Source organism: Primulina huaijiensis, chromosome 2 (genome assembly GCF_012295235.1).
Source record: "Primulina huaijiensis isolate GDHJ02 chromosome 2, ASM1229523v2, whole genome shotgun sequence".
NCBI classification, from domain to species: Eukaryota; Viridiplantae; Streptophyta; class Magnoliopsida; order Lamiales; family Gesneriaceae; genus Primulina; species Primulina huaijiensis.
Window position 1 is genome coordinate 22,971,756 of NC_133307.1, and position 22,884 is coordinate 22,994,639.

The 22,884-nt window shown below is 33.0% G+C and overlaps 2 protein-coding genes and 3 long non-coding RNA genes across 6 annotated transcripts; 1 reads left to right on the forward strand and 4 right to left on the reverse strand.

Annotated features, from left to right (window-relative positions):
- Positions 1-785: 785 nt before the first annotated feature.
- LOC140970632 (beta-glucosidase 13-like) lies at positions 786-5,903 on the reverse strand. The gene is made up of 13 exons (XM_073432446.1): positions 5,692-5,903; positions 5,422-5,491; positions 4,112-4,170; positions 3,666-3,741; positions 3,399-3,476; positions 2,990-3,077; positions 2,589-2,847; positions 2,261-2,376; positions 1,800-2,014; positions 1,727-1,758; positions 1,533-1,635; positions 1,240-1,342; positions 786-1,141 (listed from the first exon to the last, which is right to left on the reverse strand). The coding sequence occupies exons 1-13, from the start codon at positions 5,857-5,859 to the stop codon at positions 970-972; spliced, it is 1,539 nt and encodes a 512-aa protein (XP_073288547.1). The 5' UTR covers positions 5,860-5,903; the 3' UTR covers positions 786-969.
- A 2,509-nt stretch (positions 5,904-8,412) lies between these two features.
- LOC140970633 (uncharacterized) lies at positions 8,413-12,820 on the forward strand. 2 transcript variants are annotated; one of them, XR_012174165.1, is made up of 6 exons: positions 8,413-9,090; positions 9,180-9,219; positions 9,502-9,770; positions 10,166-10,273; positions 11,898-11,977; positions 12,402-12,820. It is a non-coding gene; the product is annotated as an uncharacterized lncRNA (long non-coding RNA). The 2 variants fall into 2 exon arrangements; XR_012174164.1 differs by having other exon boundaries at positions 9,502-9,761; positions 10,163-10,273.
- Positions 12,821-13,869: 1,049 nt separating this feature from the next.
- LOC140970634 (uncharacterized) lies at positions 13,870-15,821 on the reverse strand. The gene is made up of 2 exons (XM_073432447.1): positions 15,623-15,821; positions 13,870-15,340 (listed from the first exon to the last, which is right to left on the reverse strand). Exon 2 carries the CDS (start codon positions 15,319-15,321, stop codon positions 14,041-14,043), a length of 1,281 nt encoding a protein of 426 aa, XP_073288548.1. The 5' UTR covers positions 15,322-15,340; positions 15,623-15,821; the 3' UTR covers positions 13,870-14,040.
- Positions 15,822-17,237: 1,416 nt separating this feature from the next.
- On the reverse strand, positions 17,238-19,312 carry LOC140970636 (uncharacterized). Its single transcript, XR_012174166.1, has 2 exons — positions 19,032-19,312; positions 17,238-17,563 (listed from the first exon to the last, which is right to left on the reverse strand). It is a non-coding gene; the product is annotated as an uncharacterized lncRNA (long non-coding RNA).
- A 1,139-nt stretch (positions 19,313-20,451) lies between these two features.
- Positions 20,452-22,546, reverse strand: LOC140960160 (uncharacterized). Its single transcript, XR_012172120.1, has 5 exons — positions 21,910-22,546; positions 21,754-21,831; positions 21,374-21,647; positions 21,088-21,174; positions 20,452-20,594 (listed from the first exon to the last, which is right to left on the reverse strand). It is a non-coding gene; the product is annotated as an uncharacterized lncRNA (long non-coding RNA).
- Between the last annotated feature and the right edge of the window lie 338 nt (positions 22,547-22,884).

The following is a 22,884-nucleotide window of genomic DNA, read 5'->3' on the forward strand; positions in this document are numbered from 1 at the left end:
AAATCCAAACCGAAAAAACCGAACTCCGAACCGAACCAAAAGTCGAATTTTGTAATTCGGAGATAAATGTTAAAACCGAAGTTTATTTGGTTCGGTTTCGGATTATATATGTCAAAACCTAACAAACCGAAATTTTATTAAATTAATAAATTTTTTATATTTTTATTTATACTATATATTTTGATATGATATTTAGTGAATGAAAAACTATTTTGAACAATTTTTAGTTGATTGTTGTTTGTTTAATTAATTTAGAGCTTATATTTAAATATTTTATTAAAAAACATGTAGAAAGTTAACATATTATATTTTACAATATATTTATATTATTAATTTAAATAATTATACCAAAACGTATTAACCGACCGAAATAACCGAAGCGTTTTGGTAGAAAACCGAACCGAACCGAAGAAAAATGGTTCGTATATCGGATTATATATTTCTAAAACCCAAAACCGAAAAAACCGAAATAAAAACCGAAAACCGAACCGACCATTGAACACCCCTAGCTGCCAATTAGATATTAAAACAATATAAATCCAGGTTCTTTTCCATTGAAGTTCTCATTTTGATTCAATTATTTTTATGGATTTTTGTTTTCAAAAAAAATTCAAGCACATTTATATCATAATTATGATTATAATTATAAATGGAGCGTGTTATATTTAATCTGAATATTTTTCATTAGGGAAGGATAAGGAGATACGTATTATTTGGAAAATTAATTATTATACATGCATGGAACTGTACAATGCTAGAAGTGCGTAATTTCAGAATAAAAGCCATTGAAATTCAAGATCCAAACTTATTTTATTAACAAAGAAACCAAAAGGTTCACAAACAAATTAGAGCCGCTGCTTTATTATTAACACATTGACAGTAGAGAACACAAATGCTAGCATTGGAAAAATGAGAATACACCACCAAATACTCATTATTTATTCAAGAAGCAAATCCAAAAATAAGTTTTTATTTATTTTGCAGGGAATTCTTGAACCAGATACCAGAATTTTTTACGGTTCTGGTGAGGTTATTTTGGAAGTCCACGTGACAAATACCAAATTTCAAGGTGTAACCAGAATTCCACTCGTAACAATCCAAGAATGACCATGCCAAGAAACCCTTCACTTTCACGCCTTCTCTGCAATCACAATATTAATCAATTCATTAATTGTTATTATATAATATTATTTTTAGTGTTCACAAAATAAAATTTTAAAAAAAAAGTAGTTTGCTTACCCAATGGCTTCTTGAACAGCCTTAAGATGACGATTGTAGAAATCAATTCGCTGTGGGTCTGTTACGCTCTCTTCTATGGTACCCTTGTCCGAGTCACCAATCCCTGATTAAAACATAACATCAAAAGGATTAGAAAATTAAACATCTTACATGCATACATACATACAAATTGCATGTGATGCCAATGTCCCAATGACGACATATACGAATTAGTTGTTATATGAGTTTGTTGTGCGCGGAGCAGACACATATGGTGATAGAAATGACAAGAATAATAAAACATAAAAACCCACCGTTTTCTGTAATATAAATTGTTGGATTGTTGTAGTTATCTTTGACGTAGACTAGAAGCTTACGTAATCCTTCTGGGTACACGAAGAAGGAACCCACTCCAGTCTGAAATTTATAAATTTACATTATATAATAAAGAAATTGTATTTATTTACAAAAAAAGATGGGAAAATTCGTATTCTTGATGATAACCTACCGGCTGACCGATGGGCACTCCATTTTTTGAAGCTGAAAAAGAATTAATTAAGANTATATGTTTGTATACGTACTTGTAAGTTTAGCCATGTAATCTGTATTGCTGCTAACATTGATGGCATTGGAAGGAGAATAAGATGCATAATTCCCAGTATAATAGTTTATTCCCAGAAAATCAAAGGATCCTTTAAGAGATTTTCTTTGATCATCTGTGAAATTGGGTAATCGATTACCCAATATGGATCTCATAACTTTTGGATAATCTCCATGAACCACAGGATCAGTAAACCTGCAGTAAGATTTCATGGTGATACAGAGTGTTGAAATATATTTCAAATTATTATTTATCTAGCTATTCTTTTATATGAAACCTTCTGCTCCATTTCATACTACATAAATATATCGATTATAGATAATGATTTAGTTAGCGAAAAATGAAATTGAGTTTTATTATTATCATAAGTTTTTTGTGTGGTTTGACTGTTTTACAAATTTCAGTATAACTAAAGATTAATTTTTTTTTTTTATCACTCACCATCCGAAGATGAAATCAGTTACTCGTTTGGCTGCGCGAACATCGGCAGTGCTATTTGAATAAGGGGTGAACCAATGAGTCACCAAGGCTATCCCTATTTTACCTTTCTGAGTTGCCTGTCACAATACTATTACAGATTATGAATAAATATCGCAATAATTTATCATACTCTTAGTCACAATTTATGCTCAATTAATCAGTCACAAGATACTTACTCTTAGGGCTAAAAAAATATGTTTATGAAAGAGTGAATTTTACTCTTGCGCTAATAATTTAGCATATTATTGGAAAACAATAAATCTTTCAAATAAATTAACTGTATTATAACCTGGAATTTCTCCTTGTAAACTTTGACAGCTTCTGCATGACAGAGGAGAAGATGATGTCCTACTATATAAGGTTCTGTTGCTGAATTTCCTTGTGGGCAATTCGCCCATGGGGAGCACCGATAAGGGGCAAGGTTTCCGATGAATCCACCGTCATAGCCACCGTCCGTGAAAGAAAATGGCTCGTTTGCTGTGAGCCAATACTTTACTAGATCACCAAACTCCTTGAAGCAAAGTTCCACATAATCTCTAAAATCATTTCTGTCACAACATAACATGATGTGGGTTTGGGCGGGTTCAATAACAGTTGATTGTTTTATTGAATTGTAAAAAATTAATTCAAAATTCATGCATGTCTTGAATAAAAAGAAAGAATGATGAAGAATTCGAGAAGCTAACTAACACGATTAGAGGACTTAAAAAGCCCCTGTACTGATCTTCTAGTTCTTGAGGCAGATCCCAATGAAATAGTGTCACAAATGGAGTTACACCTGCGCATTAATTAATCGGGAAATTGGGGATCAGTCCCCAGCCGTCGTTTTTTTTAGTGTTCAGTCCCTGGGTACTTTTTTAGTACCACATTTCCACATGAAGTGTACCACCTTTTCACATGAAGTGTACCACAATTTGTATGACATAGTACCACAATTTTGTGGGTAGGGACTGAACCCAAAGAAATGTTTTCATTGGGGATTTTTCACCAACTTCCCCTTAATTAATTGCCCGTAACAGTAGTAATAATAATAAATATAAAAAGTAAAGAGGGAAAAAGGTTGGTAAATTTAAGGGATTTGTAAATGAATTTAGTGTACCATTTGCTATGAGCTCCTTGAAGACATTCCTGTAAAAGTCAATCCCTTTCTGGTTCACACCTCCACTCAAACTCCCACCTATCATATAATAATAATAAAAACCACACTTAATTTAATGAAATTCTACCTTTTTATCCAACTCCTCAAGCAATAATATTTCCCTCGTTTCTTGATTTAATCATTAGATTTTTTTTATAAAAAAATCATCAAAGAAATGACGTAATAAATCACGAAAATGTTCTAGTAACTGGTATATATAATTCTTACGAGGTAGTATTCGAGGCCAAGAAATGGACATTCTAAATACGTCGAGTCCCAAGTACTTCATTATTTTCACGTCACCCTGTTAAAGACAGATTCCATCAATAGAGTCAACATTTTTACACTCATAATTTTTTTAAATTCATTATTTTCACGTCACCCTGTTAAAGACAGATTCCATCAATAGAGTCAACATTTTTACACTGATAATTTTTTTAAATAATAAAAAAATTATCAACTATCTTCAAAAGAATATAAATATACGAATGCAATTAATAAATGTATATAATGTTTGAATATTTAAAGACTATAAAGTAACAACACATACATATTTCCATCATTTACATAAAATCAAATGGATTAAAATTATAACAAAAGGTTTTCATCAGAATTTAATATATAATATTTGAATAATTACTATCAGCGTATATATAGATCGATTAATAAATCACCTTGTATCGATGATAAAAATCCATAGCAACATCTCCGTTGCTCCTATCCAATATTTTTTCTGTAAATTTGTCAAAATGTTACTCAATAATGGAAATATGGATATTAACGAACAAAAATAACACAAATTGCCCTTTCAAAATATTGATTTTATCCTTTCAATGGTAAATCCATACTTTTTTAATACATGGTGTATATAATGTAAGAAAAATCAAAGATGCTTGTCACGTGGTCCAACTCAAATTATTTCACATTAAATATACATTAAAATGTAAATTTATTATTATCAGTCACACGATTAACGTTTCTTAATCGATTTTATAGAATAATATTCTATTTACGAATCATGCAAGGATTTTAGGTATGATTTTTCTAGGATTCTTTTTCTTGTTGAAAGTAGAGGGAAAATTAAAATTACAACAAGCTAGTGTATTTCGTTTTAATAAAAAAGTAAACTTTATAATAATGTCCACATTTATGAAGATTGCCGATGGCTCACGATGCATTTATTTATTATCCATAGACAACAGGGCATGGACAGAAATTAAGACGTACAACTATCCTTTTGGAAAGTAATTTTTGCCCTTATTATGTGGAATCTGTGCGTCTGAATTCAAGGGCCACACATAAATTAGAGTTTTACTTAAAAAAAAGTAAACTAGATGTATATATATATATATATATATATCATTTTTTTAAATAAATACTCTTGTTAAAAAAATGGAAAATAAAATTCAAAAATTTTAAAATTTTCCGAACATGTTTTTTAGATTTCTTTTACATAAATTCAGTTTTTCGTGGGAAAAAAAAAAGAGGCTAAAAGTACATTATCGAAAATGGACAAGCACCGCCCCATGTGTAATAGTACTTTGAAGTTCAACTACTGAAAAAATTTTCAAAGCAAGTTTTTGTGCAAACTCGTTGAATGTAAAATCCCCAACGACGTGCTCAGGAGTCTTCGATCGATTATAGTATGTAAAAGCTTATAGTAAGGATTAATTAATTAATTCCAGATCTTTAATTTGTCTCGAATTATTTTTGTGCTCAGGAGTCTTCGATCGATTATAGTATGTAAAATCTTATAGTAAGGATTAATTAATTAATTCCAGATCTTTAATTTGTCTCGAATTATTTTTTACGTGTTATTTTGCATACACAAATGAGTATGTCATGTGTAACCATCTGTTCTTAAAATAAATCAATAAGTGATTTAATTGACACATTTTACCCATTAAATAATATAAAGAAAAGAAATATATTTATAGAAATATTTCTTTAAATAAATAAAAATGTGAACATAGAGAAATTAGACCTGGATATCTGTGGGTGAAATTATCCCATATGCTTGGCCCCTTTCCATCTTCAAATGCAGCACCTTCATACTATGATTAACGTAGACAGTTAATTTATCCAAAGTCGTGTAGCATTCCAATATACTGTTTAAAACAAGAGTACTTGGGTTTTCTCTCATTCGCATTAATTTGGTTAAAATTTCAAGAGTTGAGATTTTATAAATCGATCTGTACCTCTCATTTAAAATAAAATGGATAGCTAGGCTATAGTATATATATATATTAAGTACCTGGTAGGCGGAGGAGGCAGCTCCGAACAGAAAACCAGGCGGAAAACCGCTCCGGCTGAAATTCGAGAGTTCGTATTCGTATCCAAGTGCCGTGGGAGTGACTGATGAGCAAATGAGAAAGAGTAGAAGGGCTAGCATTGTCCCTGCAGGGCACCGCAAATTCGCCATTGCTAGCTAGCTATATTTAGAGGTGGCAAAGCTCCCCTGTTCATGCTACTATAAATAGAGCCTTTCGAGTGGCACCGTTGTTGATCATTTTTTTAAAAAATAAACACAATAATTTTGTTAAAAATACCCGGTACAGAACATTAAAATATTAGTTCGGATAATTATTTATAAAACATTTTTATACAAGTGTTTTTATAGTTAAAAAAAAATTAAGAAGATGTTTGGATAATTGTTTTATAAAAAAAAATTATTTATAATTTTCTTTTCCTTCATTTTTTTTTTCTTGTTTATGATTTATTCTGTTATCCGTTTGACTATATTTTATAATTTTAAAAATATCAAAAAAATATTTATCAGTTATTTTGTGAAAAATTTACTCGGAGAACAATTTTTTAAAAAACTTTCACTAATAAAACATAGTTTATAAACTCAGAAAGATTACACCAACTAATAGACAAATATTTAGGTTCATATATTTCCTGAGTTTATAAATTAAAATTAATATTGTTGTTCTCATTGAGAGTCGACTTAAAAATAACTCTCGTGATGGGTGAAAAAAAAATTATAGCATCATGCACCTTAGAAACTTTGCCCCTTCCGTCGGCGACTCTCAACGGAGTCGAGTAATTACTCTTTATTAGTAGATAGATTGAATTTGAGACAAATAATTCATTGGGTTCATTAATGATATTTATTTATATACGTGGGAGGAGGACATGACTGTGTATTTCTCAACCACAAGTATTTTTCAATGATATTACAGAAGACGGTGACGCAGATAGAGCGCCCTCAAAGCATGCCCTGACCCAATTCCATGCCAGTCGGTAGTCGATATATAGGTCCAAAGGAAAGGTTAAAATAGATAGTTTCCTCGTTCAAAATAGAGTTTATTGATCAATTAATTGAATATTATTTATTTTTATTTTAAATTTAGATATTTAATTATATTAAAAAATAACAAAGATGCGTTATTGACATAGAATAAACCTAGTTTGGTAATGGAGAAAGCACACAGTCAACTCTTTCATGTGTCCAGTTGATTTTACTCTGATTTTTTTCTCCATATAAATAAATAAATATCTCGTTTTTTTCAACAATATTAAATCTTATCTCTGATCTTACTCTGATGTGTAGTTGTTGATTTGACCATCCCAATTATTATTTCCATATAAAAGGCGTACACATGGATTACCACCAATTAATGATCCAGGCTGGCTTGGACCAACTAATGTATCAAGACATCTGCATCCGTCCACATTAATATATGTTATTAACTTTTCATCTCCTCAAAAATTATGAGATCCACGAGCCACATATTCATTACATTAACACTTTCACATTATTAACATACACTCACATTCATTTAATATCAACTTTCATATTTATGGGTCCCACTGTCCACATATTTATTTTTTTTAATTTTAATTAATTCAATATCTTTCTAATTTTGTTAAATTTTTACAACAAATACTATTTAAAAATAAATAGTATTGTGAGAAAGCGTCGCACATAGCGACGGGTTTTGAGACACCGTCGTAAGTAGCGACGTTTTTCAATTTGCGACGGTTTACGAAAAACCGTCGCTATTTGCGAAATAATGCCGTTCATTCTGATGAATTTCTTGGCTGAGATGGCAGCCAAGATTAATAATTCATGCACCCACATTGGTGCATGAATATTAATGAGTGTTAATAATCACCTATTAATGCACCAATGTGGGTGTCCTCACAACACGTGTAAAATAGTCTTTATTTGGTTTAGTGCATTGACAAAGACTTTTAATTATTATAAAATTAATAATAAGAAAGATGAATTAAAAATTATAGAATGAATAACATACATCTCTATCTAGTTAGCCGGTTGATTTGAGATATTATTTACATCTCTTTATTTCAAATATGTTCCAATTTATTGATGCTGTGTGGTGGATGTCCCATATTTTTGTAACATAGATTTTGTTTATTTCAATGTTCTAAAAGACGTCGTCTAAGCGATTGATGACTATTTTATTTTACAAAAGTGACGTTTTTGGCGTTGACGTATATAATAAACCGTTGAATTACTTTAACATCTATTTCACTAAATGAACGCGGATCAAAATCAGTGGAAATTAATTGCAATGGCTAAAATTGCAATTAGCCATTGTTAATAATGGTTGTTTCAATTGGTAATTTATAACTAAAAAAATTGTAATTATATTTTTTTATCCTTGTTTTTTTTTTCAATATAAATTACTTTATATTGCGTCAAGTTAAAACCGATCACAATCCGATCCTACTCATTTCTAATTCGAGTGCGACCTTTTTCATTTTGACTCGATTTTGAATTGAATTAATGGGGTACATTATTTAATTAGTTTGGTTCGATTAATTTGTTACCCGAAAGCAGTTAAATCGGGCCCTAAGTCATATAATATCCAATCCAAATATATCGTTAACGGTGGGCTACATTTAAAATCAACCCGCCTCCCATTGTTTTTGTTAAAAGAAAAAAACCAAACCCACTGTAAAACCAATACACGATCTCGCGCCACCGCAACCTATGGCGCTTTCCCGAGGAGTTAAACATCGGAAAGAAACAGAGTATGGAGAATGCAAGCAAATCCTTTTCATCTGTTCATGTGTTCCTAAGGTGTGTGTTGCTTTTTTATATTATCATTAGTAAGAGGAAAAGCCAAGTTTCAGTTAATGGCATGAACGGAATTTGGAGTAGTGCTTATTATAGATGGCAAAGGACCAGTGATTTGTTTGTTCACAAGGCATGGTGGCTGAAAATCTGACTTCTCAGAATATAAAGAGTTGTGAGTAAGCAAACATTTTTATATGTCAATTCCATAAGGTGCATTTCTCGATTGCTCTTGAGCCTTCAGTAATCTCGGCTTTACACCTTTATAATAATTAAATTAATAAGGCTGCATTTTTCACAGTCTCAATTTTCTATCTCTTCCCAGTATTTGCATGCGTGAGATATTGTATTGAAAACATATATGTATATAAAAGTTGCTATATATTTGCATTTTCTTCCAAGATTTCCGTTTCAGCCACTGGGTTTATGAAAGAGAATGCTCAACTAATTTTTTACTGGAAAGTTCAATCGGGTGAAGTATGACAAGCATGCAATTTTTTATGGTTCACTTATCTTGATTATTTTTAATTAGTTATTTTCTGTGCCTAATTAGGTATGTCTTCCTGCAGTTTTAGTATTGGACAGGCACAGCCTCACAGACCCAAGGTGAATTTTTACTTCATCTTGCTTTCAAATGTTTTTAGCTCCGACCACTTTCTCTCTTCCCTCTCTTGTTTTATTTTTTTTCTCTACAGAAATAAGGATGACACTTTTGCAATTTTGCGAGATCGAAAGGTAAATTTGTCATCACATTGAATATGAAATTCTGGATGTGTGGTTTTCAGCATACGCACATGTAAATATGTATAAAAATCTAAAATTTCAAATGTCATCGATTTAGTTGTTTCTGAAACACAGAAATTTGATTTTTGTTAGTCATATACAATAACCAAATGTAAAAAAAAATGTATTTTAAAAAATTCAGACGAATTTGTAGTCCTAGACAATAACTGACGATTTGTTTACTACTGGTTGCCTAATATTTTCGTATTTTTGTTGGTGAACCTTGTGTTGCAGGTCCGAATATCTGAAAATGCTTCTATTTATTCCCTCTGTCGGTCTTGGTTGAGGAATGGTTTTCCTGAAGAAACTCAGGCATGCTCCGGGAAACACTCTCCAATTCAATTCTCATGCTTTGCTCATAGTTTTTATGCTTTCTTCTTTAATCGGTGGTTGACATCAATAACCGGCACAAACATGAAAAAAAAGATCACATCCACCAGATTGATTAAGCTTCTAGTATTTATGGTGGGAAAAAAATACATCATGGAATTCAAGTAGAGGCAGTTAAGTACATCAAGGAAATTATAAGTTTCCGCTGCAAATTCTTCATAATTTTTGTTTTCTCAATATACTAGAGTTTTGTTTAAAAAATTGTTAAGTAGAGGTTGTCTTTAATTCCTTTTGAGACTGAAGATTTCTTAAACCTGCTATGATATGAATTTTGAACCATACATTTTCTATGCATATCTGATGAAATTACGATAGTTTCTTCCTCGCTCTTCGCTTGTTTGATCGAATTTATTTGGTTTTTTTAGGTCACCAAGTGCACTTTGCCTTGTGTTTTGCATTTTGAACGTCTTTGGTAAGAATGTGAAGATGTCTTTAGTCATTTTGAGTGGTTGTTTAGTTTTAGACTTTTAGACGTATTCTTTAATTTCATTTTCCTCTTGGATAGCAGCCCCTGTATGTGGATGCTGTAAAGTCTCTTCCCAGACCTTTGCCTGCTGCTGCACTAGTCTTCGATTGTCCAGAGAAAAAGGAAGAAAACAAAGAAGAGGGGGATGAGGTTGGTACTTGAAATTGATGTTATTGTACCTTAGATATCAATTTTTCATTTTTTTTGTTTTTTAGAACTGTCTTTTCTTTTTGTTATTTTCGTTAAATTAGCTTCATATTCATTCAATTAAAATTGTTCTGGAAAAACTGTATGTTGGTAATGTGTGGCAGCATTTGGATAGAAGATTTGAAAGACTAGGATTTCAAATCATCTATGGAAATCCACTCAACTTGTTTGGATAGTTATCAAATTCACAGATTTGAAATCGAGTTCTAATTCTACATTTTATTCGTACATGACAATGGATTCGAATCATTAATTGATGGTTATTGAAATTCACTTCAAATCCTTTGCTTACATCAAACTTAGAATTTAAACACAACCTAAGTAAATCGATCGATGCTTTTGTTGATTTCAATTGCATGGAAACGTCTTAAATGGTACAACTTAATCAAGAAGCTTTCATGATACGGTAATTGTCTGATGGCTATTAAGTAATTTTTATAGAATTGTAGCTGCTCATGACAGTCCTAAAGCATGTGTTGAATCATTGATCTCCAAACCTCGCAAGTCTCCATGAGCTGATTAATCAAGAGGGTTCATATGGCATATATAGGACGAAAGACAGGATCCAGTTTGTAATTTAGTTATGTTTGTTATAAATGTAATGTTAATTTGGGATTCTTATTAACTACTAATTTTTAAAATGTAATGCTATGGTCTTGATTGGGGGTGAATGAGTCGAACTTGTGAAATTTAATTGGCACGGGCTTGAGCTCGATTCAAGTTCATCAAGCCTTAAATAAACGGCTCAAGCTCATACTCACGAGCTAAGTCTGGTGTACAAGTTTTTATATTAACATGATTGTAAGTTTAGATCACGAGTTTAGCTGGTGAATTCGACCTTATGAATAGTTTCACGAGTTTTATCGATAAAATAATTTAAAAAAATTATATAGTGACAATGATATTTATACACATAATATATGCAAAAAATAATAACAGTTTTATTTTGATATAAGTATTAAATTGGTAGACAACTATTTTAAGCTCCTGAGGTGGCTTAAGAGCTTTTGAGCATTTAATGCGAGCCTTCAAGCTCTTTAGAAAGCCCTATGGTTGTCCTTGGGATCTTTGTCTGGTTTAATCATTTATTGATATTTCGAAATGTGTTTCATCAATCCCCTGAATTCATATTGTGACGTCCTCATGGTAGTCTACGATGCAATAGTAGTTTGCCAGACCTTGGACCTCTAATTCTTATGCAATAACTCTCTCCTATTCAGGCTGGTGACTGCGAAAGAACAGTAATTCACATTCTGAGAATAAATAAGTCAAGAATTATATGGTCCGTGTCGTTAATCATATGCCTACTCACATGTTATGTTGGATGGGATACCATATTTGTTGTTACCACAACATTTCAAACTGTAAGTGTTAAACCTTATGCCATGTTATATGGTTGAACTAATTCGAGGAAATATGGATCGTGAAATTTAAAACGCTCTTTATCTGGATTCTCGAAATTTCATGTCCACCCGGACAATGTGCCTAAAAATGTATTTTCTAATGTATTTGACTGCAATATGTTGTGTATTAAAAAGGTAAGAAATTGCCCGTCATTCAATTTCAGGATGGGGAATCTGTTGAGCGTTTGTCTATGGCTGAGCTGTTGCATAGACATGTCAAACGTGCTAAGAGTGTTCGTTCCCAGTAAACTGACTTTTGTTGTTTTTTATAAATCGATGTTCACATGTGCATATTGGCTTTCAAAATGGAAGATTATCTTTGTTGCTTTGCAACAGTATTTGCTGAGACTTTACTAGATCTGGCATGTTCTTGTTTTTATCTTGAGAATATAAGTATGTGGCTGTTTAATTACTGCACAAGAGTTCAAGGTTCTGCACTGGTAATGAGCTTGTTGCTTGGGGATTTAGATTCTGGAATATTCATTGTGTATATTCTTGATTGATGCTTTTGGTCGAAACGTATTGCATTTTGATACCAAACTGAAGGGGTTTTTATGCTAGATACATTTTTTTTATTAATTGATTGTCTTAAAACATTCAACTTCACTGTGCTTTTGGTTGCTTGCACATTCTGATACAAGACGATGCTATTGACATCTTCTATGCAGGTTAAAAGAAGAAAGACTTGGACGAATTTCCAGATATAAAACCAGACTTGGTCTTCTTTCACCCCCAATGGGTGAACAATCCTTAAAAAATGATTCTGGTCCAGCAAATTAAGTAACCTCAGTCCTTGCATATTTGCATAAAATCTCACGATGCGTTCCCAATCATCTCACGTATTGAAGATGTGGGAAAGGTGAAACCTGGTCGTTTGCTGCAGAACACTGGTGCTTTGGATGCTGGTGTGTGTTTTCTTATTTGTATTGTGATGGTTAGATTGGAAATGATGTACCAAAAGAATGCACTGTAGAGGATTGGAATGTCGACCACGGGCAAATATTATAGTAGTTTCTCTTCACAAATCGATTCGTACAATTTGAAAAAGTTATAAAGATATGTAACGAATTTCTCACTCAATTTAGTTTAATTAGATATTATGAAATAGTTTGGTGTGAATCCATTGACTCTTCTTTACCAATTAGTTTGTGTTGTCAACGTTGCAGGATATGTTGCAGTGTTAGAAACATGCAAACTGGTGAATCTATGCTTCTTTGGGGTTAACACACCTAAAGAACAAAAACTTTAAGATATAAACTAGTAATTATAAATATTGATAAGTTTCAAATGTCATTCAAATTGTGTTTTAAAATTATCATATCAAAATTAATATACTTACTGATTATTGATCAATTTTATAACTTGTAAAAGTTTGAGTATTTGTTTAAAATATGAAAAGAAGATAAGAAACATGAAGGATAGATAAATAGATATACATGTTTTAATTGTTTTTTTTTCTATGTATTGAGAAATTTTAGGATGACTAAAATATATTGGACATGAAATATATGTGCCGTATACATATTATTATTATTATTATTATTATTATTATTATTATTCATTTCTAAATTCTAGATACGTAATAAGATGGCATTATCGGATGCGGATGTCTTCGAGTAATCTATTAGATTGAATTTTCTATGCGTGTATGACTTGATATGCTATTATTATATATTCATCTTCTCCCAATTCTAATTTCAAATTGCATTAGTTGTTTGTCAATCTGATCCATTTTTAAAAATTGAATGTAAATATCTCAAAACATTTATAATTTTAATTATAAAATAGGATTTAAAAATTTAGTTCCATAAAAATTCCAGAGGGCTTAAGCTAGCTATTTCCAAATAAAAAATTTGTGCACAATTATAATGTGACATTAGGAAAAAATAAAGGAGACGAAACATTATGCACATAAAACCCTTGACGGATATTTTTTGAGTCTCTTTGGTGTCGTGAAGAACAGCCTTTTGAGAAATTTATGATTTTTACATGTAACTTTCAAATTTACTAAAACAAAATGATTTTTATTAAAGTTTATTTCACATTTAAATTGTTTTCATTGAACTAATTTATGTATCCGATGGATCAATACATGGTGTCTCAAGTGCGTTCATCCAGTTGCTAAAGCTGGGCATATATAACAAATGACTGAATAAAACTAGTAATACTTTGTCAAATTCAGCATGTTCTATAAAAGCCACCAATTGGCGGATATGTAACAAATAAAGGGTTCATTAGAGAACTTATAATCAAACAAAGGTCCACAGGGAAATACCAAATTACCAGCTTCATCACTTTTGAAATGCCTCAGTTCAACCTTCTCCTTCTAGTCTCGCGCAGATCGCGACTATCAAGGTCGTTAAGCCGTGCCATAATGCTTCTTCTTCGGGAAAAATAAGGAGAAGAAGATGATGATGGGGGCACCTGCAGACCAAGCTCATCACCACTTCTCCGCAACATGGTGTGCACTAGAGAACCAGAAACTTCAGAGGATGGAACAGGTAAAGTAGAGTTGATCTCTCCACTCGAATCCGGATGATGGAGTTCAGACTGCACCATAGGAACATTCCTAGTAAATGGATTTCCAACAGCAATTGATGATATTCTTGAATCACTTCGTACAAACCGATTGTTAATAACAGTCTCCAAGTCTTCAACCAACCTTTCCGCGTTATTCAAAGCAGATGAAAGGGAAGAAAGAGATGCAGCACTTTCTGTTAACACTCTTGAAACTTGCTGGATCCTCTCACGCCGGCTTCCAGCTGCTTCGGCATTTTGCGCCTCCTGAGAACCTGCATCAATAATGGGAACCGCACCAGCAACCTGCCCGTGAGCCTGATCGCCCATAGCACCAAGACTAATCCTAATACGCCTCAATGCTTCTGAAACAGGAAGATTGGACATACCACGAGTTAGGCGTTGTTGCCTAACACTCTCAACTCTACGAGCTCTAGGTCTTGGAGGTATCTTCAAGCCAGATTCCAACTCAGATACATGCTCGCTACTATCATTTCCATAAATTGGAATTACCGTGCTATCCGATACCTCTCCCTTACAAACAGGGCATTCCTTCGAAGTTGAATCAATATATGATACCTGATAAAAACACACCCAACAAAACAAGTGACCACAACAAGTTAAGACAGGCTCCTTAGCTAGATCCAGGCATATATTACAATCGTAAAAGCTCCCACCTTCCTTGTCAACCTTCTTGACCTCCAAATTCATCTCCAATGCCTTCGCCACCAAATGAGAACTATCTCTTTTATAACCTTCACCTCTCCCAATAGTCCTTTCTAGACCACTTCCATCAAGAACAAGTCTCTCACCATTCAAATCAACCATTAATTCACCCGAAGAATGACCAGTTTCCGAGTTATTTCGAGCTTGTCGCCACCTCTGGCGTTGCCTTGCTCGAGCAGTGACAGCCTCGAGCTGTCGAATCCTCTGCTCTATCCTACCATGTGCAGTTTCCAATTCGTTCAACAAGAAACCAAATCTTTCAACCGAACCCACCGGTGGGTCCACAGGTTCTTGATTCAAATCAAGATCCATCAAATTCTCACCAATCAAATTTTCATCGCCCATCTCACGCAAAAGCTCGAAACTTCAAGATTAAAAAAACCGACTTTAACCCAAGACAGGAACTAGGACAAAAACACAGTTACTAAATATTTTACTCGAGAACTGATTTTCAGAAACCAATGAATTTTTCTATCTAATATCTAATAAATAAAAAGGCTAAAAAATCAACCTTTGATAAACAAATATAGAGGGTCCAGAAAACCCATTACTTGAAAAAAGACGAAACTTTTAAATATTCTAACGCCTTTCTCGGTAGATCAAATTAGCACGAAAAAAGTAGAGAAAGCTAGAGGAGGTATTGAACCTGGATTTTTTCCCTTCATCTGTACTGAATCTCCATTGTCCCTTTTTTCTTTGACTTTTCTTCCATCCACTATTGATTTGATAAGTGGGATTCCCAATTCATGTGTTTAGAGAGAATAAAACAGCGGAATTATGGATTATTCGGGAGAGACTGTGAGAGTGAGAGGAGAAAACAAATGCAGCGCCGAAGGGTTAAACAAGAAAGTCGACGGTGAGCTGCGAGACTGTACGCGTGTTCTTATGAATCTGCCCAAAACACGACTTTAACATGCAATCAGAATTTAGAAACGGTGGTGGCTAGTGGTGGGAAAAAATATCGAATTTTCGGTATATCGAAATTATCGTAAAGAAAAAATATCGAATTTATCGAATTTTCGGTATACCGAAGAGTTCGGTACGGTACGGTAACAATAACGAATTTTTCGGTACGGTAACGGTATACAATTTGAAAATTTCGGTATATACCGAAATATAAAAAAAATACAAAAATTTTAAAATATATAATATTTTAAAACAATAAATTTATAAAAAATTTAAAATGTGAAGTTTTTTTCGGTATAAAATGGTATATACCGATATCGTACCGAAATCTCAGTATACCGTACAATTTCGATATAATCGGTATGCTAGTTATATGTATCGAAATTTTCGGTATACCGAAAATCGTTATACCGAAATTTTCGGTACAGTATCAGTATGAATTTTCTTATATCATAATTTTCGATACGATATATGGTATAAGATTTTCGATACAATATGATACAATATATTACCCCTAGTGGTGGCCCCATATTTCATCATCTTCATAATTTTAAATTTTTTATTCTTAAAAAAATTTAATATGTAAAATTTGTAATTTCCTTCATATATTGTTCGTTATATTTATAAATAACAATAAAATTATAAAATAGTTTTTTTTTTATTAGACTATATTTTGCTGATCCAGAAGCTGCCAATTCACTGATCCCATGATTAAATTAAAATTTGTTATTCATAATTTTTAGTTAAACTTTTAAGTGTTGAAGCCAATTTCCAAATGTGATCTTATCAAGTTTTCTAATTTATTTATTTTTAATATTTTATTTTGATGAGAAAAGACGTGACATTTTCCAACAAAATAAAATAATTTATGTCCCCCCACTCCATGCTCTGTATTAGTAAACTCATTATTATATTTTTTAAAAAATACATCTATAATCATCGAGAATTTAATACTGAATAATTTAAATTATTTAAAGTACGCGCATGTGATAGCATAACATGAAAAACATCGAAGTGATGGTGAGAAATAATTGAACGGGTATCATCACTTTTCCTTGTCCTTAACATTTGCCATTAAAATGTTTTTGCTGTTCATGTTTCTACCGTAGAGCTCTTGGCCCTTGATGTTTTTGAAATGGACAGCATCGGTCCCTCTTGGTAGCTCCATTAATTAATTAACGATGGGACTAAATTAGGCGTTTAAGCTCGTTTACGCCATTTTTTCTTTAATTTTCGGCCTAATAACCATCCCTATTCCACATTTTAATCTGTTTACTTCACATTCTCCCAACTGGAAGGTGTTTGGTATGTAACACCTAAGTGTGATCACTAATCAAGAAATTGCTTCTCCAGTGTAGGCCTTAGGATGATTATTTGATAATCCAACACTCAACCAACAAACCAAACGCTGTTTACGGCATTAAGTACAAATACGAGTGAAAGAACAGCCTCATTTCAATGAGGTGGACGGACTAAGAAGCCAAAAAGCCACATAACAATGGATCCAAGGATCCAAAATATGCCAAATAACACTACAAAACCTGCCAAAATAGTGAGGAATGGAGGCCCTCGGGCAGTGTCACTGGTTTTTGCGATGTTTGATTCCTCTGGTGGATTAGTGTTTGAGGCAAATATAGTACACCACCTCTCTTTTGCTTTAATTCTTGCTTCATTCTTGAACCTGAGTGGGAGAAACAATGTCAACTAACAAGCTCAGCACCACAATGAGATCAATAATAATGAGGCTTAGCGATGTTTTTTTATGCCTTCCTCTTAATAAAATGTTCAGTTAATGGTCAGTCCAACTTTGATTATATTTGATACTCTTGATGGGATAGACACCAACCAATCCACATGTAACAAACCATAAATAGCTGTTCTTAATTACTATCTGTAATATTCTGTATTTCTGATCTAGTTGAGGTGTGGTTGGATTCCAAAAGATGACATTTACGAAGAAAGATGACGGCGTGCCCTTGGTTGAGGAACAAAACCAGCATTTGGCTTTAGGCAAAGCCAAGAAAGGTTCTTGTGTAATTCACAACTGATTGAAAACATAGGAACTGGGGTCAAAAGTTACATTTTTAAATAAACTACAAAAGCTTTTATCTTATATCCCCACATAGGTCGTGGACGGAAGAGACAATCTTCAATTTGATATCACTTCTGAAAGAAATGACATTATATGTTGTAAAGGCAAAGCCAAAATAGCAAAATTATGTTTTTGGAGTAAAGTCATGTACACACTATGCACACATATACAAAGACCACAAAATGTTTTCATAGATATCGGTAGAGAATTATTCTCATCCAAATCATAGGAAAACGATATCTTATAGAAAAAATTATACTCATTTTTTCTATAGTTCACAACTGCTCACAGACCTTTAAACTGACATCCAACTCCAAATTATATGATAACATCCTTCCACAGTTCTGTAAACAGAGTTCCCTCCACAATGTCCCTTGAAACCAATTTTTTCATTGCAAATTTCCTTTTTCTCTTTTTAAAAGAGGAGTTACTTTATTCCCCAAATTCAATTAAGATGATTAGAACCACCACTATTAAGGTTGTAGGTGAAAGATGCTTGATAACTGGCTACAGCAATGCCTTGCCTCCAGTAATCTAGTTTATATTGCTGGTTTATCTTTTTAGTGACAAAGCTATACAGTAATACCCACTGATGTATAGTTAGCAAACCATCCAATGATATAAGGTGGTGAAACGCAATGAAACCGCAAACAACATGAATCAGCCACGGCAACACTCCAAATTCAAAATAATGGATATACAAATAACCACAATCGATCAAACTCTTGAAAGACTGGAAGTAGAGTTGGATCAGCAAGAACATTCACCTCAAATGCAAAAATTCAAACCTAATGTCATATTAAAAGTTGAAGTTTTGCCACTCCAAGTACACCACGATTTAACCGCATTCAAGACTTGATTAATTCACCACATCATTAAATCAGTTCCAAACAACCACTGAAATTCAAACTCCGATTAGTTCGAACACGAGCAGTAAGTTGGAAATAAAAACAACAAAATAAGCTCGAATCACCAAACCCAGAAGCCCTGAAGCAAAATTCAGGTAACTTCACAGGCTGAATCAAGCAAATTTGAGGGCCAACGGTGACAAATGTACCTTATTTTCACAAGGGCTACAGATGTAAAGAAGCCGTCAACGTACGGCGCCGCCAGAGTACCGGTGGAGAGACGACGGAGTGTCGGGACAGAGTAAGACGCTGGTGCAGGAAAATGCAGAGAGGCCATTAACTTGTTCTCTTCCAGAAAAATGGCACAAAAAAAAAAAGAAGGCCGATGGGGGAAGGGAAGAGTGAATTTTATTGAATTATTATTGTGCGGATAATTTCCATGGGGAAACCATCTCTATGGAAAGCCACGTGGCACTCCTTGATTTTGTTCTAAAAAAAGCTTTTTAATTGACAATAATGTGGTTTTGTGGGTTAATTGATTAATTGGATGAGATAGTAATTTGGACTGGTTACATAATCTTATAAATTTGAATGAGAGGATTTAGAACTCAATTTTAGGAGAACGACAGCTATTGAAAATGGACCAGATTAAATAATAAATCGAACATTGTTTAAAAGAAAGCCCATTGTCACTACGGATTATCCACATCTTTTCAATTACTACATGTTTTATTACCAACAAAACAGTGAAAACTATCGTATCTATGCCTTTGAAATTTCAAGTTCAAACTACTTTCTTGCAGTAACTTTCAAGCCACTCCATTGTGACACTCTTTGGCCTCTAGAGCGCCAATCCAACAGCACGGTCCCATNTAAAAAAAAAAAAAAAAAAAAAAAAAAAAAAAAAAAAAAGAGTTCAGAGAACTACAAAAAATTTGGCAAGAAGAAGACTGTGAGAAGGAAGAGGACAAACCTGAGCAAAAATGCCGATAGACCTCGACACACCGAAGAGAACGGTGTAGTATCTGTTTACGATATTGAACAAAACGACAATGCTCGTATCGTATTTCTTATCATCTTTGGAAAGACAAAAGTATTCGGCATAGAAGACGTTAATGGTTTTTATACCTTGCTTTTGTTAGACCATAGCAGGGATGTAATCGAGTCGAGTCAAGCCGAACTCTTGAATGTTTGAGCTTGGTTCGTTTATAATCGAGCCGAACTCGAGCTTTATTTAACGAATATATGCATGACTCACGAGCTTATTCAAGCCTTTATTGAGCCTAAACAAGCTTAATAAATATGAATTATACATTTAAATTTTCATTAAATTAATTAAAAATTAAATTATATATTTTAAAAAATATATATTATTCTTATTAAAATTTGTAAATTTATTATAATAAATAAATTTAATAGATTTTTCTATATATTTCATAAATGATATGCAAAATCAATAAATCAAATATCAAAACTATTATTTTTTCATTTAAAAGATTACTCATGAACTTACCAACGAACATGTTCACGAGCTAACGAGCCGAGTACTGTAAAGCTTGAGTTTGGTTTGTTTATCTTAACGAGCTCAAACGAGCTTTTATCGAATCGAGCTTCGAAACCATAGTGATTGAGCAACACTCCACTATGATCATCTCTACATTTCATACTACCTTGCCACTGTTTAATGTTTTCCAAACATAATCTTGTAAATGCTACTTTCTCACATTCTCCCCACATTCTTCTACCACGGTTTTAATCCACAGTAAGACTTCCTACAATAACACCAAAACATAAGCAAATGTAACCAAAAAAACATCATGACAGGAGACAAGTGGTAGCATCTAAATTAAATTAAAGAAAAAAAAAATCCGAGGAAGTGAGCTTGTATCAATAAGAATTGACCACTCTTGACGAACTGCAAAAAAATGAATAGGATTACCTAAAGTATTACTTTACAAAGACATATGGTTTAACATTATGTGGTCTGAACCATCATGTCAGTTACAATTTACAAACACATATTTCACTAAGAACTTAAAAGGTAGAACGATTAATTGATGAAATAAATTTGGTATTCATTTGCAACAGAACATAGGAAGATGTGTGGCTTCATTAGCTAAAGATTTCGCACAAGATAATAAGACACCCGGTCCCACAACTAAATGGATGCAAGTTAAGAAAAAAACGATAAAAAGGGATTAAACAAACGTGCTTCCTAGAGAGTGGGGGGTGGGGGAGGGAAGGTGGGGAAGAGTTTTTTAACACCTGATTTGCCAAGCCATGAAGTGGACCAGCTAAACCATTTAGTGCAGCAGCAAATGAAAGATAAGGATCTGAAAGGGCACTGCCAACCTGAGGAAGTAATATCAGGTGTCAGAACAACACATAAATTTCTATATTCACGTGGCATATGGTATGAGCACCTAACAATTTAAGTAAAAAAAATATGCATTATAACAGCACATGGATGCAACTTCATTCACACACAAGCATTTGGATGGCATTTGTTTAGTAGCACATACAAAAGATCATAGAGGAGTAAGTCACTTACCAGGTGACCGGTATGGGCATTAACATTCTCCCCTTCATGATCACTGCATCAAATAGCTAAAAACCCATCAAATAAATAAAATATTCTAGATAATACAAACATATTATTTGTTCTCATATATATGAGGCTAATTACTGAAACACATCTATGAATTGTAACATACAGTCTCATAAGCTCTAGCATGGCAGGATCATCAAAACCTAGCACGTGGGCAAAATTTCCACCACAATCTAGAGAGTCGTCAATTGGTACAACTTCTCCTTTCTTGTACATTCTTCACAAGTTCAAAGGGTAAATAAGATCATCTGAATGTGTGAAATGATATGGATATAATTAGCACAAAGGGTTAATTCTGGCACAATGTGAAATAATCATGTAACCTGCGGTAGACATAAGAAGCCATGTTTCGAACTTGAGCAATCAAACTCAGACAATCCTCATATCTTGGTTCCCAATACCTAAAAATGGTAAACCATAGCATTTGAATAAAGAACAATTTGTTTTTTGTCAGAACCAAATTATGGTAAAACACTCACTTGGATTTGTGAATACCCTTCTCGTATGCTTTTTGAAATTCATTTTGAACCTTGAGAGTCACAGCAATGTGAATACTCAGTCAACATTTACTTTGATAAAACCAAGAACGTAAATCTTTACGCTGTTTGATATTTATCAATGAACATGATCAACAGTTATGCTAGATTGAAATGACTATATCACAACAAAAAACAACTTAATGACGTAAAATAAATACAAATGGAAAGAATCATGATAAAAAGAACACATTTAAGAGAAGGGAGACAATCTAATGATGGTCATTCATCTTACGCGTTTAGGCTAAAGGATTTATAAGTTCGTTGTCAATCCACGAGAACGATAAGTTGACAAGGAAATGAGTGCAGCAATTGAGATATTCTAAAAATTTGTTGGACTTTGTAAACTAAAAAGTAAGTGAGCAAAAGCCATTACAGTCAGTCAGTCATTGAACCAACTCATTTTGGATAGAAGAAACAATCGGTGCATACTCAAGCAAAAAAGATTAACTGACTGAGGAAATTAATGACAGAAATAAAAGTTCAAGCCCAACCACAAATGAAGTTTTGCATAATCACTGCCTAATGGAATCAGTTACAGCATGGCTCAGATACAACATCAGCTATTCCAGAATTTGTAAGTCATAAGACTCATAACCAGTTCTATCAATCTCGAGTGATTTCTTATTTTTTTTCCTTCCGGTTTACAGCTTCAGAAAGTGGCAGAAGAAAAACCTATAATAGCTTGAGAATATCATCTCCTTCTATTCTCTTATTTCATAGTGTTTCAAAAGAGTGATTATGTTAGAGACCAAATTATTATTGGGCTTAGTATTTAATAATTAAAGGGTCAAGGCCCAAGTGTGGAAGCCCCATAGATAATTAGAGTTCACGTGGGAGAGGAGGATAAAAGTGTGAGCAGAGGAAGGTGATAGGCATTCTGTTATTCATATTCTGAGTTGGTGGATACTAATAGTA

Coding starts and splice junctions, on each gene's coding strand:
- LOC140970632 (XM_073432446.1), bottom strand. CDS start 5,859: ATGGCGAATTTGCGGTGCCCTGCAGGGACAATGCTAGCCCTTCTACTC. Junction 3,477..3,665: donor TTGGCCTCGAATACTACCTC/GTAAGAATTATA, acceptor ATTATATGATAG/GTGGGAGTTTGAGTGGAGGT. Junction 2,377..2,588: donor TTTACAAGGAGAAATTCCAG/GTTATAATACAG, acceptor GTATTGTGACAG/GCAACTCAGAAAGGTAAAAT.
- LOC140970634 (XM_073432447.1), bottom strand. CDS start 15,321: ATGGGCGATGAAAATTTGATTGGTGAGAATTTGATGGATCTTGATTTG.